Source organism: Tympanuchus pallidicinctus, unplaced genomic scaffold (genome assembly GCF_026119805.1).
Source record: "Tympanuchus pallidicinctus isolate F22 unplaced genomic scaffold, pur_lepc_1.0 scaffold18, whole genome shotgun sequence".
NCBI classification, from domain to species: Eukaryota; Metazoa; Chordata; class Aves; order Galliformes; family Phasianidae; genus Tympanuchus; species Tympanuchus pallidicinctus.
In genome coordinates, this window is record NW_026294699.1 from 2,272,948 (window position 1) to 2,288,194 (window position 15,247).

The following is a 15,247-nucleotide window of genomic DNA, read 5'->3' on the forward strand; positions in this document are numbered from 1 at the left end:
CAGGAGGAGAACTATTTGAAAAGGACAACACAACAACAGCCTTCCTCTACTTGAAGGAAGCCACATGCTCTTCACATAACCCATATGCTCCCTGAAACAGCTGTGCTGTTTGTTTGCCTCGCCACTGTGCTGCAGAGGAACCTCCATGCATATGAGGTCTGTCTGCTCACAACTTCAGAGTTCTTAGCACTTCTGGTGCTTTTTTCTGCTCAGACACCTTCCAGCCTCATAGCAGCTCACTGTGCTCTGCTTCTTGAGAACACAGCTCAGAGGTCTCAGCATGCAACATTTCCAGCAAGGAGCTTGCTTTGACATCCCACTGCACACACCTGCCTTTCTTCTCATCCAGAGAACAGGCATCAGCACCTCTAACTTTGGGCTCTAGGGGCTCACAGCCTCGACATCTCTCCTTTAGAAACCATTAAAATGCTTCAAAATGAGACAGCTTTTACAATGCTCATCCCAGCAACAACAGTGAACCTGGCTGGAGAGAAGCACTTATGTGTTCAGCTGTAATTCCCAATTGTCTGAGGCACTGTTCCCAGCATTTGTACCTAGCCTTTCATTTAAGCAAAGACCTCACCCTCCTAAAAGCCCTAATGATGCTCATCTGTGCAATTAACAGTGCTACTGCTAATATAAAGGTCAAGAGAGACAGCAGGAAGGTATTTACACTTGGAAAAGGGGATTTCCATAGACCTTGGCATGCAGCAATTAAACTTGGGTGCTCATGACAAAGCACTCTCTTCAAAACACACCATGAAATCTAACAAAGCCAAAAAAAAAAGAATAAAAAGCATTTTCTTTCAATGTTTGGCCCCTCCTTCACCAAACTTTTGCTTCTAAAAGCAGAAGTTTGGAAATGTGGTCCCTGCAAACCAGCTTGCAACAAACTCCAGTGGTTGGTACTCATTTTACATTGCACTTATGGTCTGAACGACTACTTACCAGTGTGGAGAAGGCATGAGTTGGCAAGAGCTCCATGACTTTTGCAACCACTTCCAAACTCTGGCGCAAGTACCGCTGCCACTCGGTCTGCTGCTATGGGAAGAAACAAGAAGGTGAGCACAGCATTTCCAGAAGGAAACAGCCTCTTGTAGGCTGGGAATCGATGCCTGGGACAAGCCTTTCCAGGAACCCAGATACTGAGGGAACAGTGCTCTTCTGTGACCCACCTGTTTGCAAATGATGTTCCCCATTCACGCCTGGGGCAGCATGCCTAGGTTTCCCCAGAGTGATAAAGCCACACGTGCTCACTCCTGAAGCACACTTAGTGCACAGGTGTCTGGCATCTTTTGTGGTTGTCCAGTGTTCTGGTCTCACATATTGGCCACCTACTTCACTTTACCTTTCGCGTCATCAGAATGGATTGAGATCTTGTTTACTGATACTGACTTTGACAAATACATTTGAGGGAAAGTGCTAACAATATGTACAGCTCAAAGCTTTTGTCTGGAAGACACTTCTGCATTTGTATTCCAAAGCAATCAGGAACAGACACAAACGCCTCTTGTAATCAGAAGCTACAGATCTATTTCTCCCTACAAGTACCAAGTTCAAAACAAAGGTCACATCCTATCAGGGAGGGTAGAAGTGTTTCATGCTTCTTTAACCCTCAAAACCCAACACTAAGTGAAGCAGCAGCTGTCTGGACTGTACAAAACACAGGCTTTGGGAAAGACATTCCGTGTGCAACGAGTGCAGAAGTTTCACATCTGAATTTGCAGCCGCCCCTGCTCAGCTCTGCTCCTTACATCATCATCCAGTGTCTCGTCATCCAGCTCCTCCAACTGTGCCTGGTTATACCTGAACTGGATTCGATTCAACACCTCCGTCAGCAACAGAACCAAGGCGTCTTCGTACCTATGGCCACAGAGAGAACAGCAGGAGAGTGATAAGGCAATTCTGCAGAGACTGCTGTGCTCACAGCCCTTACAGCAAAGGAGAGATGTAGAACTGGTGAAGAGCACAGCCGTACCAGCTTGTACAGCCAACAGCAAACAGATTTTGGGATTAAGAGTAATGCGTCACTTAAGGTCACAAGCTATCTGCAAGAAAAGTCTTTGACAACACTGCTCTCTCAGAGGAAAACTGATAACTGTTAGCTAAAGCAGCAGCACAGGAGTCCGAAACAGAAAAGGCAGGAGGTGTGCTTTGTCACGAGCAACGACAGATGTATGTGAACAGGAGGCACAACCACCTCTTCCTGCTCCATCTGCTCCTCAGCCTGCCTGGTGCTCTGCTCTGTGGGCAGGGAATGCGGAACAGATGAAGCTGGGCAGAGCTGCCTCAGAAAGGGACGTCCCTGAGGCTACTTGTTGTGCTGTCCTCTTTCCCTACGCTGACAGCCAATGAATTCAGAGCTTTGCCCTATTAAAAAAAAAAAAAAGCCATTACCTTTTGCAATTCTACTATAAGAGCTCCAAGCACGTGTCTCTGAAAAAGATCCCCTCACCTCAGGTACAGTGCAACAGATACAGAGAGCAGAAATTGCTCCTTCCCACTGATCATGTAAAATAATGCCAAGCTGCGAAATAAGCAGTCATCAGCATTTCTGCTGCCACCACTGACACTGGGAGATTTGGAGTTTTGCTATGTTTGTTTTCTCCCATTTCAACCACCTTCCTCAAAACACAGCTTGTCCTTCGTAAGGACCAGCCACGTCCTCTTCTAAGTGAAACCAGGTTAGAAAAGCAGGCATTAAGACCTGCTAACAGGGAACGATGCAATCCAGGTACTCAGCTGCTGACAGCTCTCTGTGCAAGGTGCTGAATTCCCATTTTTTGGTAATGAGATGACAGAACTCCAGATGGGGCAATTTACCCAGAAGCACCACTGCCACGTATACAGAATGCAAAATTCAGAACCACAGAACAGGAAATGTCAGTGGTGTAACCACACCCATGCTGTCAAACTGAGCTGTTTACATGTCTAAAGCATTGAGGAAGCTGTGGCTATAGAAGCTATCATTAAGGACAGGTAGTTTTGACAAAGCAGCAGCACAGGTTCTAATCACTTTTATGGCACTCCTTTTTGTTCTACAGTACCTCCAAGATAGACAGAGGGCTATTGTTATAGCTTGATAGCTTGCTTCAATTCTCTCCGTGACAAAATACCTGATGTAAAGATAACACACATCGCTCCTCCACCAGATGAAGGGCAGCAGGATGCCGAGGCAGAGTTCAGCAGCAAATTAGGAACAAATTATCACAAAGTTTAAGTGCAAATACCTGCTGCTCCTTGAGAAATTAAGAGTACACAGTTCCCACGCTGAAAGGAAGAGAGCTGCCTGCTGTAAGCTAGTTCCCATTTGCTCTTTGTGGTCATGACGCCAGGCTGCCTTTCGGTAAGCAACCACACATTTCAAATGCTCAAAGGGAAACAAGCTTCCTTGTGCAATTAGTGAAATGCATGGCATGAGCCACAGCACTGCCAAGCCTAAAAATCTGAGCAAGATCCAGTATACTCACCTTATTTTTCTTGTCTGAATGGCAGAGAGACCTATGTCAGGAGATGGCATCTACAAGAGAGCTGCCAGCCACTGTTGCAATTCATACATGCAATTAGCTATGGAGGCCAGCAAGAAGGACTTAATTCTCAAACACAGCACTATCAGTATTTCTCAAAAACATATCCTTCAATTTTAACAGGTATTCACAACCCTGATTAAATGTAAAAACTTCCCAATTCACCAGGTAGCCATACGAGCTGTGTATGTAGTGAACCCTTACTGTGCAACTTACTCTGTGGTCTCCTCCTCCTGCATGAGCTAAAACGTGTTCTGAAACATGCTAAAAATATGTCCCAACTTCTATTTTACCCTCCAAAGTTGTCTTCCTCTGGCTGCTGGGTTCACATACAATATTTTTAAGTGACCTTTCCTTCTTGCCTTTATTTTTTTCTGTTTGAATTTTGTTCAATGCGTGACAAAACTCTGAAATTCACGATTAAAGCCAGTGATATTCAGAAAAAGAAAGGACTCAAATCACATACAGCTGCAAGCTCGCTTCTCACAGCCCTTCCACGGTGACTATGAGGGCCTACAGTCTGCCTGCTCACCTGTTGAGCACTGCTTCCTTGTCAGCCAGACGGCTCTTAATTTTGCTGGTCAGGTAATCCAAGAAGAGCGTCCAGATGTCTAAGCAAGAAAAGTAACCTTCGTGGGTAGGCTGAAACACATCAAAATTCATAGTAAATGTCACCAACTATGACAATATCAATCTCACACACTGCAAATATTACTTAGCATGTAGTTTCAATCCACAGAACAACTTCTTGCTGTATTGAAAGGCTTCCAGGAGGACACTGGGGGGATCTGCCGCCTCAAGATGTCAAAAGGTGAACAAGAGCTTCAACACAAGGTGGGAACCCAGAAACGACAAGGAGGGGCTCAGCATGAACCCATCTCATGGCTTTGCTGCACCAGCTTCCAGAGTTTTATGGATCTACACCCCTGCCATTATTTACATACGGAGGCAAACAGGGACAAACTGCACTGTGACAGCTTCTACAGCACGGCAACGTGCATCAAAATCCAGTTCTTTTGAAGAGCAACACTGAAAAACGTGGGGAAAGCTGCAGATACAGTAAAAACAGCAGATTCAGAAGAAAAGCGACACAGAACAGGCAGGCTGGATTCAGTTCCCCAGATGCCTTCCAGTCCAAGGAGTAGCAGAAAAAAAACCAACCAACAAAAAGCAAACGAAGCCCCAAACAAACCAGAAGTAAAGTTAAGACACTGGACAAACTGTTCTCACAAGGTAACCACACATGCCTGCTGTCTCCAACTGAATCCAGGAACACATGAAGGCACATCCCCACTAATGCTGGAGGAGGGCCAGTGAGACAAGCCAATTGCTTCTCTATACATCAGTCCCACGGGGCAAACCAAGCTAGCCCTGCTGGACAACTGAGACAACTGAGCACAAGGAAAAGACCAAGAAAAAAACACCACTGTAGGGCTGTACCTGATGAAAAGTGTATTTGAACAACAGTGCCAGAAACTCAACCACGGGGAACTGGGAGTAGGATTCAATTCTTCGCAGATGGACGCTCACAAAGAGACGAAGGAAGTCTGTAAACTTCTCAATGTAGCTACAATGGAAAGAAGAGAACAGGATTAAGAAAAAGATGCCACAAGGAAAAGCAATGCCATTGAAACAGTGATAAATGCACTTTAAATCCTTCCATTAAATAAAGAACGTGATAATTAATAGGCAGTAGAACAATTAAAATGTAAAGCCCTGCAACAATTACCTACAGGACGGGCAACCCTTCATTCCATTAATACCTGAAACAGCAGAAAAGACAGTCTAGTCAAAAGCAACTTTAATATTCAGATGAATGTAATCAAGTTTAATCAGGCCTGCAAATAAACACAATCCCCCACCCTAGAGAAATAAGTGTGTAACAGCAAGACTCATATTACTGATGTACAGAGGATTAGTCACATTGTACCACCAAGGGATTCAGCTGAAAGCAAGAAGTTAAGGCAGAAGTTAGCAATATATGTGTTACAGATGTACAGGAGGTGGTGGGAGAGCCAGAAAGAGTTGCTCCTTATGCAGGGCAGAAGGTCGACTGTCATCCCAACACTTCTGACCAGAGCCCAGCCTTTTGTGACTGAGCTGGGCATTAAAGACAAACCTTCCTCCAAAGCACAGGGACTTTTCAATGCTTGGGACCATACTAAAAGGAACATCCAAAAAAAGCCTGCTACCAAAACGACAGGAGTTCAGCAAGAGCATGACCTCAGTGCAAGCACAGAGGGTTCCAGAGCACACTGCTCAAGGGAAATTATAAAGAGCACAGTGGGATAAGCTGTTATTGTGGAACAAGGACACGACATGTCCTGCACAATGTAAGCTTCACCAAGGCTACATATCCTCTTCACATTGATTGTGCTCAGAAGAGTGAAGTGCTCCATCATACATGGACAGACACACTGCAACACCACGCACAAGCAGCAGAGCTCCAAGGCTGCAGGCCTTGAAACCCATCCTTCCCAACTCCAAGGAGCTCTGAAGTGTAAGAGTACTTCAAGCCTCTTCTCAAAAAGCAGCAGCAAGTTTGGTTTACCATGATTTCAGAGAGGTGAGCAGTTTTCTTCTGTTGTACTGCCTCGCTCCCCTTTCTGCAAACTGATCTGAGTAAAAACGCTTCTTCTAACCACCAGGCATTCAAGGCTGGAAGCATTACCAGCCAACAGAGCTGCAACACTGCTTGTTAGTATAAATCTACAAAATAATCCAATATTTTGATCATGCATAACGTTGACACGAGCCTTTTCTTTGGCACTGCTTGCTTGACAAGAATCAGCACTGAACACACCTGACCACTGAGCAAATTCTTCAAATTAAAGCCAAAAATAAATATCCAGACCCAAACGCTTCCTTCCTTTTATCTGTTTTTATTTTTTAAGAGGTTCTGATCTGAGACCAAAGAAATTCTTACTTTGCGCCAAGCTTTGCAAACCCCAGAGCAACATCCACAGCCCCACTTCTATCCATACTGGACATTCTGCATCCTCATTTCCCATCTTCCAGCTGAAGCCAACACCAGTAAAGCAGCTTAAGTTAAATCCTTTTCTCGACTCTTTCAGCAGCACAATCCTTCCAAAACTGATTTCATAACAGAACAAAAGGAATCACCACCACGAGAGGCTGCTGAAAGAGACCTGGGGCAGGCATGCCCTGGGGATGTGATCTACTGAGGTATGACAACTTCATCAGTACCAACTTTGTTCAGGATTGTCAGTCAGTCAAGAAGATGCTCTCAGGTGACAAGTGCACAACCCTGGCTCTCTGTGCACACATCCCATAAGCAGAGGTAGCACGTTTCCACTGTACTGGGACATGCCTTACTTCTGGGGAAGGAACAATACCGAGGTCAGAGGGAGTCAGTCTCAAAATGAGCAAGCAGAATTCACTGTTAAACAAAAGCCACAACTCATCTAGATCCAGTATCACAGAGCTGCAAGTGAATCTAAAGGTATGGAAAAGGGAGCTTTGTGGAAGAAACGTGTAAGTCAGCTCCTCAAAAAGCCCACAGCTGGTTTCCAAATTCGCTTTTACTTCTGAGTAGGTATAAAGCAGAAAAATCACTAAGCTCAAAATCCTTCCTGCTGCATTTCCATCATCATGCATCCACAGCCAGGTACTGAGCACACTGACACAGTGATAACACACGTGCCAACATCAGCACCAGCTCTGCCACCTCCCCACTGCAGGCACTGAAAAGCAGCACCAAACAGCACACTGTCAGCACTTCGGTTCAGCCACTCAACACAACAGTGAGACAAATCTCACTCCTACAAGCAGCAATATCTGATATGAAAGAGTCAGGCTGTTGTAGGCAACCAGCATGTCAGTGACTTTCTGGAAAGCAAAAGGAACACACAGCTGCTGAGCTGCTGCTTCCTCTGCTGCCTCCAGGCACTCGCTGCTGGGAGCAGAGCTTCCTGAGCTGCCTTTCAGTGATGTTTAACAGCAAAAAAGAGAAACACCAAACCAACAAAAAAAGAACCCCAAACAGAGTAAAGAAGCTGTCACACCTCAATAAAGAGCATGAGACTTTCCTTTCGAGTCAGGACTGCAGAACAACTACCCACTCTTTGTGTGCTTGGGTTTATGACAGAGAAGGCAGATACCGACCAGCGAAGGGAATGCTGCAATGCCTTTACCTCGCTGTGCCTCTTCTGCTGTTCTGTTACAACTGAATGAAGGGCAGGGTCAGCTCTTCTGCCACCTCAGACCTGCAGTCAAACAGCAACGAACGGGGAAAGGGGAGGAAGAGGACAGGAAAGAACACAAACCTGTGCCACCACGGCCACTTGGCAAACTGAGCCCCTGAGCAGAACCTTACCTGCGAGCACCTACCTTTCTGCCTGCCAGCACCAGCACAGAACTCTGAAAAAAAGGCGATTAGACACACCATGCATGACCGCAAATCAATAAAGACTGTCCTTCAGAAAGCAAGAGGCCCCAGCACAGCTGCTCAGCTGCTTAGTTTCTCTTACCTTTCATCCAGTTCCTCCAGCCGGCTCTTCACCGTGTGGGCGTTATTCTCCTTAGTGATCTTCTGCAGGAGGTAGAAAGTCTGCTGGAACATCCGTAACAAATACTCCTCAAACTCCATAGGCACACAGTTCTTGGACATCAGTTCATTGATGCAGGACATGGCCAAGACGCCCAGCCGGCCCCGTTCTGCTCCCAGCCCCACGTTCTGGCTGCTGCCATTGACTGAGGACATCTTCCTGACTCGTGTGTCACAGCCGAAGCGGGCAAAGTGGAAGATGGTGGTGAGGAGCGAGGGGGTGATGCTGGCGGACAGAGGGATCCAGCTGAAGAGGTGGGCCAGGCACTCCAGAGCCAGGGAGCAGATGTATTCGCTGTCTGTGTCGAGGATGGGGATTGGCTGGTTCAGTAATTTGGCTGCGCTGGGACTCTGCAACAGGCTGCTCAGCAGGTCACCTGGGGGAAAAGCACATTGCAGGTCAAGGCAGTTACTTTCCAGGGTCGCAACTGCAAGCCCCAGCCTTAACACAACAGCCACCAGAGCCTCTGGCATTGGTTAGCATGCAGATTTGTCTGAGATGGGAGAGCCTTTTTTATATTCTGGGACATTCTGAAGTTTCATACATATCCTACACATCAGATCAGAGGGCTTGCTGGGGGTCTGTTTCCAACAAACAAGTTCAAGGGGCAGCTCCGTACTGCTCCATCAGCCTTACTGAGAAGGGCACACGCAGCATTTTGCAAAATGAAACCACAGCAGCAAGATGTGTACACCAGGGATCTGTTACAAAATTGATTCCCTTCAAGAACTTGAGCATTCTTGGTGTGAGCTTGCATAAATTCTGCAGCATGTCCATATTATATCAAAAGCTGGCAGAGTTGTGTCTGCCTGCATGTGACAGCTTGTGGGTTCTGTAAGAGCAGAGGTGCTGAGAACCAAACCTTGCCCAGCACTTCTAAGTGACCAACAGCCCATGGCAAATGCACGTGGCACTGCTCAGCCTCTGCCCACTGCCATGCAAAGGCTTCCTGAGCCCAGAGCAGTCTGAAGAACTCCATGCAGTCTGAGGATTTTTCTTGCATGGATTTATGAGGTCTGTAGCTGAGGCCATATATGCTTCATACGTGCAACATCTCTATGCAACAGTTCCACAGCTGAACTATACAAAGGGCAAAGACAGCCTTTCTGCTGCAAACTGCAACTGCAAACTGTATTTCCTACTTCCTCTATCCAAAGAAGGGAAAAAATTTCCATTCACCTCCTCCTTTTCACTCCAGTAGCAGTCTTCTGCTGCAGCTCCTCATTCTGGATTTGGGATTGTACCTTTCCTCCCAATTATGTGGAAGCCACCTTTATCACTGTTCCACAAAGCTTTTGCCTCTATTCTACCCTCCTTGATACAGAATACCAGAACTGCAGCTGCTAGGGAAGATGTGAGTGCAGCCCAAATCCATCCAGCACCCCAGCAGCTTTCTGTGTGATGCTGCTGATCTGAAACTTCTCTTCCTCGAGTGCAAATCATCTCTTCACCTTTACAAATCCACAAGCACTTGCTACATTAAGGAATTTAAAGTTATCCCCCCAGAAAATTGAATAACTCCTTCTGAAAGTGAAATGACCCAACACAAGAGCAGCACGAACGCTGCTGGTATGATTTACTGAGCTATTTTCCAAGTACTCAAAAGCATGCATGATGAACAGACTCCCAGGTCTCCATCCTTCATCAAGACGGATGCTCTGCATCACAAAGTTGATAACTCCCTGCCATGCCTCACACCTCTTTCTCTCCCACTCCAGAACTGTAAGACATCACACCACCTCAGCTGCATTAGATAACCCCACAGCTGGTCTTAATATCAGAACAGCCCCAGCACAGCGTTCACAGCCACAGTTATGCTGCAATGCGTTGCATTCTGCTCACAGAAGCAATTGTGCATCCAGCTTTCCAGCAAACTGCAGGACCTGAAGATTCTCAGCTGCCAGTGCACAGCCTCAGCGTGTGAACCAGGGCTCTGTAACTCAGAGCAGTGCCAATGCTTTGTGTCCAGTTCAACTGCTGGAGTGCAGAGGACAAAGGATGTTAAGGTACGCTTTGTATCTCTGCAAACAGGTGATGTACCTACAGGAAGAACAGCATTCATGCACAAGGGGAGAGCTATCTGGGAGAGGGAGCTGGGATCATGCTAATTCTGCAGAAGCAGCAACAAATGTTTGTGCATTTGTTTACCATACATGACCAAGTGCATTTAAGGAAGGAATTAATCAAATACAGAGATACAAATCATTCACAGGCAGCACTGGGAGGCTGAGAGATCACTGCTAAGTGAATTCTGTACTGATCTGCCTATACAATCCCTTACCTCAAACGCTACCCACCATTGCACACACTGGAGTTCCTTGGCTTAAGTGCTATGAGAAATGAGTTTAGTGTAGGTTTTAAGTGCTATTTTAAAACTACACAGGACTTGTGGCAAACATTGCACTCTGCTTCCCTGTGCAAAAAGGACAAATGGATATTCCAATTCCTAAAGGGATTTCAGCTGTGATAGAAGCCCATTTTGCTTTTTGGAACACCAATACCTTCACCAGGATACAAAAAGGACAAGAAGGTGGCCTTATCTGAGCTAGGAAAACGCAACAAAAAATGACTGCCACCAGCAAGCAGGAATACTTTGCTGTATGAACGAGATCCAAACGTAACCAACATGCACGTAAAAAGGTTTGGTCAGCTTACAGACTGCACAAGCCTTAATATAAAAAAGTACAGCACTCATTCTGCACAGACTTCCATGCAAAAGTGTCATATACCCACAGTAGAATTTCCCCCCTAAAATCAAGATAGTGCTTTCCATTTAAGCTTTTGTGGTTTGTGGATAAATATCAAAGTCTTAAAGGCCTAAGGAAAATGAGCACTTGAAATTCTTTAAATCCAACTCTGATTTAAACATAAAAATTGTATCAAAGCACGAACAAACCAAACACCAACATTCACCAGCACAGTTTGGTGCTGACCAGTGCAACCCAGCACAGGCAAGCCATCCACAGCCTTCAGTTAACTGCTTAAGGTCCTACAGACAAATCTGAACACACAAGGGATCTGATCCAACTCTTAACACGCAGAACACAACTTGGTGTTAATGCAGAGAAAGAAGCAATGGACCCCCAAGCGTTTCATCACCTCACTGTGCACAACCAACAAGATTGGTTTGCAGAGCCTAAACCCTTCTTTTTTCCTTGTTAAAAGCAGGCAGATCTGAGATTCGAGTGTTTAAACAAAATACTGATTTCACTGCATGATCTGCTTTGTAGCCTGAGGTGGAGCAAAGACACCACATGCTGCTGGTTACCTCCTAGGTGAGATGAATGTAACAGGCCAACACCACATTGAGGACCACAGAAAATGGTTCTCATCTCATCCTTACACCTGGGGAAACCCTCTGCACCCACAGCTTTCCTCATAGCAGGATAAATGAAGGACAAAGAAACATACTCTCCTTTTCAAAGATGATTAATATGTATGTAAATGAGTACACAGAGACAGCTCTGCAAAAGACTAGCAGGAGTGGGGAGGAAATAGACTGTGTCAATAAAGACACACAAAGTCCTGTTACTCTGCTTTTGAATTAGGCTTCAGTTTTGCTTCACTCTGCCTTTTGATGTGCTTAGAGCTGAAATTCACATATAACAGTGCCAACTCAGTGATGTTACAGCATTTTGAGCTGACGCTTCAGAAAGCTTTTAGCCATCTAAGGACAACAGTGCTGCCAAATGAGGTGGCATTCTCAAGTGGGGCATCCCTTGCAATGGCAATGGCTTCTTCAGCTGAAGTTAGCTGTTCTTCCCTGGAATTTGTTGGCCTAAGAACAGCTTTAGGAAACAGACAGCAAAGGAAGGAATCTATACCTGGTATTCCAAGTTAAAGCTCATGGAAGCTTGAAGATAAAGACTCAGCTTTAGCTGTCCTTACCACTTTCTCCTGAAGTTGGGGATGGTGGCGGAGTGGCAGCAGTAACACTGTGTTTGTCCCAGATGCTCTCCAAAATACCTAGCCAAAGAGATATTTCTTAGAACAGATTGATAAAGAAACACTGATTCAACTAACATACCAGAGACAGATAGCTCCTCTCAAACACATCTCAAGGGCTTTAACGAGGAGCACTGTGTGTACAAGCATTCAGTATGTGTTTCAGGGTCACTCAGATAAGACAATCACAATCCCTCTTCATAAAGAGAAGGACACACATAGCTGTAAGAACTGCTCTGCTACGCCAGCTTGCTTTGTACTGCTCTGAACGGGGCACCCAAAGGTCAAGTGCTTGAGCAGCACGACCAGTCACTACATCACCCACACCTTGCTTCACTGCTCTGAGAACTTGCAAACTTGCCAGCACCACAGGGCTGATAAAGGAAGATGGTTGTTTCAGAGCTGCAAGCACACCAGCTCATACCTGTGAGGAGTCCAAGCACGGTTTGCACCTGGTCCAGCAGCAGCTTACGTAGCTCTTCCTTGCGGGCTACACTCAGATCCTCCCGTGGACACGCCAGCTCTTCTGAGGTTGTTTTCAACATGATCAGCCCCAGAGGAGTGGTCACAGGAGACTGAATCAACTGAAAGGAAAAGGCATGAATGCATTCTGACAAAGTTTCAGATCACAAAGAGGAGATGAGCAATTCTGCCTGCAGTTCACAGCTGTTCCAGGACTGAGGAGTAACAGCTCTGAGCTTGCAGTGCTGCAAGGATTCCATTTCCTGAGACATGAACCTACGATGTTGCAACAGTTCAAGCACCATGGCAGTCTGTGGGGTTTCACGAGAGCTTTCATCATGACGTTGCACGCATTCTCTGTTCCAGCAAGTTTACCAATAACAGTTTGTTCCTCTCATTTACTGCCTTCTGCTGACATCACCACTTCTCAGAACCGCAGCACCCATGGTTTCACCAGGTAATGGGGCTGCTGCTCAGAGCCTGCACCAGCAGCCAGGCAGCTCCCCACAGAAAAACAAAAGCATTCCTTTCAACAGCATGCAGACAGCTGCACTGGGTGGCAACAGAACACAGGCATGGAGTGCACCTCTGCCTGTGCCTGCACTGTACTTCATGCTGGAAATCACATTTACCCTAGAAGAATGGCTTCCACCGTGTACAGAATGCACAGGAGTAGGAGCAGAAAAAGCAAGGATTTTTGCCTTCGTTGGCCATTGGGATATTAAAGACACATTCAGGTGGGGAAAAAGCTGAAAGACAACCCGATCTCTCAACCTGAAACATCCGAAATGATTTATGCACTGCCCTCACCAGGAGGAAAATAAATCTAAAGTCAATCACCATTATCGCAAGTCATCCTTGAAGTCATAAATTAAACAGTGCAGGCTGACTTCAGCTCACTGGCCCATGAGACCAGAGACAAACTGGCCTAATACCGATCAGGCTGCATATTTTGGTGAAATATGTTGGGGGAAAAAAACACTTTTAAGCTCTTTGTCTGGATGTATGTGACTTTGGCCTCCAGAAAGGAAGCATGATGGTACAGGAGCTGATAGCAGGCTGGGTATTAGGAACAATTTCTTCTTGGAAGGAGTGGTGGGGCAGTGACACTGCTGCCCAGGGAACAGTGTGGTTACTGTCCCTGAAGGTGTTCCAGAACCATGGGAATGTGGCACTGAGCCTTTAGAGTACTGTGATATCAATTTGCTGCTCAAGAATCAAATAATTGCTTTAGATCATCTCAGAAGACAAATGTGAGATCAGACGGCTCTGCAACTCTAGCACAGGAGCTGTGTTTTGCTTTCACTTTTCTGGGGTCTTGAAGTTGAGGTATTTGTGTTTCTCTTCCAATTTATCTGAACTTTTTTTGAAGGTTTCTGCTACAGGAACTTACTAACGGGAGCACTTCCCTCAGAAGATCAGTCCACAGGAGAGGCTTAAGGAAAAACTGACACCTAAAGTGGGTTCTGTATGCACTAAAGATGGCTAAGTAGATTACAAAGTGTTTCAATTGCAAATTCAGATGTAATCAAAGCCAAAGCTTAAATATAGACAGTTGTCTTAAAACACTTATTGTCAGAGTGACAATTCAGGAAAAAAAATGCAGCATGCTGCACTATGTGGTTACAAAGAGCTATTTCAGAAGAGATTACTCCAGTTAGCAACAAAACAAGCCTGAGATGCCAGGTGGGCTCTTCTTCTGCACTTAATACCAGATCCATTTGTCTTAGCAAAAACTCTTGACACTTAGGGATGTTGATTTATTTCAGTAGTTGCCTTGGGGCTTGTCTGTGGGCATGGCTGCATTCAGACAATGTAATTATGTCTGCAGAAAAAGGTTGAGCAGCACTTCAGCTTACAGCAGGACTCTAAGTCAATTACGAACGTTTTGGGGAGAGCTGGAAACAAAGTACTCAACTAAAAGACAATGTTTGCAACAGCGAGCTGCGACTCAAGCCCAGACTTCACCTGAAGATGTTGTATTTCAAACAGTAACATTCAAACTAATGGCAGCAACTCAGCCAGGAGCCTCAAATACACCCAGTTTTCTGGATGAGACCTCAAACATCCCAACAGCATTCAGCTGGTGACCTTACGTGATGTGGTGCCAAAGCTCTTCAGGGCAGCACGACCTACTAGAATTAGGTGGCAAAAAAAAGTATCTTTGGAAAGCTTCTTACCTGCAAGATGTTAGTGAAAAAGTCATGGTAGAACATCGGCCAGTCCTGTCGGCCAATATCCACAATGACTTTGCAGAGTTTGTTCCTGATGAAGTAAGGCAGAGTTTTGTGCTGAGCTAGCAGGAGCTTGGGCAGGCAGCTGCGGATCTCCATTTTGTCTTGAGATGGGACCCCAAGCCACATCTTATTGATTAGGTTCTGGAAAAGAAACAGAGCTCTCTAATGAGTCCATCTTAAACAAGCTGACGTGACATGCTTCACTGAAGATAAATACTTCGGTGTCTGAATAGGATAACCTTAATGATGCCAGGTACAGAGCCTGAAGGAAAAGCATCTTAATAGATATATTATCAGCAGCTTTTCAGACATATAAAAAAAAAAACTGGGAAAAGCTGATCCCCTAAAGCCTGAGGTGCAGCTACAAAGCTTACTGTGAAAGTCAGCATGAGCTGTACTCATGGAGAGACCTCAGGCACACAGTGCAGGGACAGAGCACTGCTCAGCACTGATGCATCTCATGCCTTAGGCTTCCCTGCCACAATGCTGGGGTGGGGGGAAAGGCCAT

At 45.7% G+C, this 15,247-nt stretch overlaps 1 protein-coding gene across 2 annotated transcripts in view; it reads right to left on the bottom strand.

Moving 5' to 3' along the window:
- Window positions 1-15,247, bottom strand: part of XPO6 (exportin 6) — a 49,114-nt gene that overhangs the window by 15,776 nt on the left and 18,091 nt on the right. The window contains exons 4-11 of one of the 2 annotated variants that reach the window (XM_052679998.1): window positions 14,683-14,880; window positions 12,465-12,624; window positions 11,984-12,061; window positions 8,018-8,471; window positions 4,968-5,094; window positions 4,060-4,169; window positions 1,755-1,863; window positions 949-1,038 (exon numbers count right to left, since the gene is read on the bottom strand). In XM_052679998.1, the coding sequence (XP_052535958.1) occupies window positions 949-1,038; window positions 1,755-1,863; window positions 4,060-4,169; window positions 4,968-5,094; window positions 8,018-8,471; window positions 11,984-12,061; window positions 12,465-12,624; window positions 14,683-14,880 (1,326 nt within the window). Of the gene's footprint in view, window positions 1-948; window positions 1,042-1,754; window positions 1,864-4,059; window positions 4,170-4,967; window positions 5,095-8,017; window positions 8,472-11,983; window positions 12,062-12,464; window positions 12,625-14,682; window positions 14,881-15,247 lie in introns of both variants that reach the window. The other variant, XM_052679997.1, reaches the window with a different exon arrangement.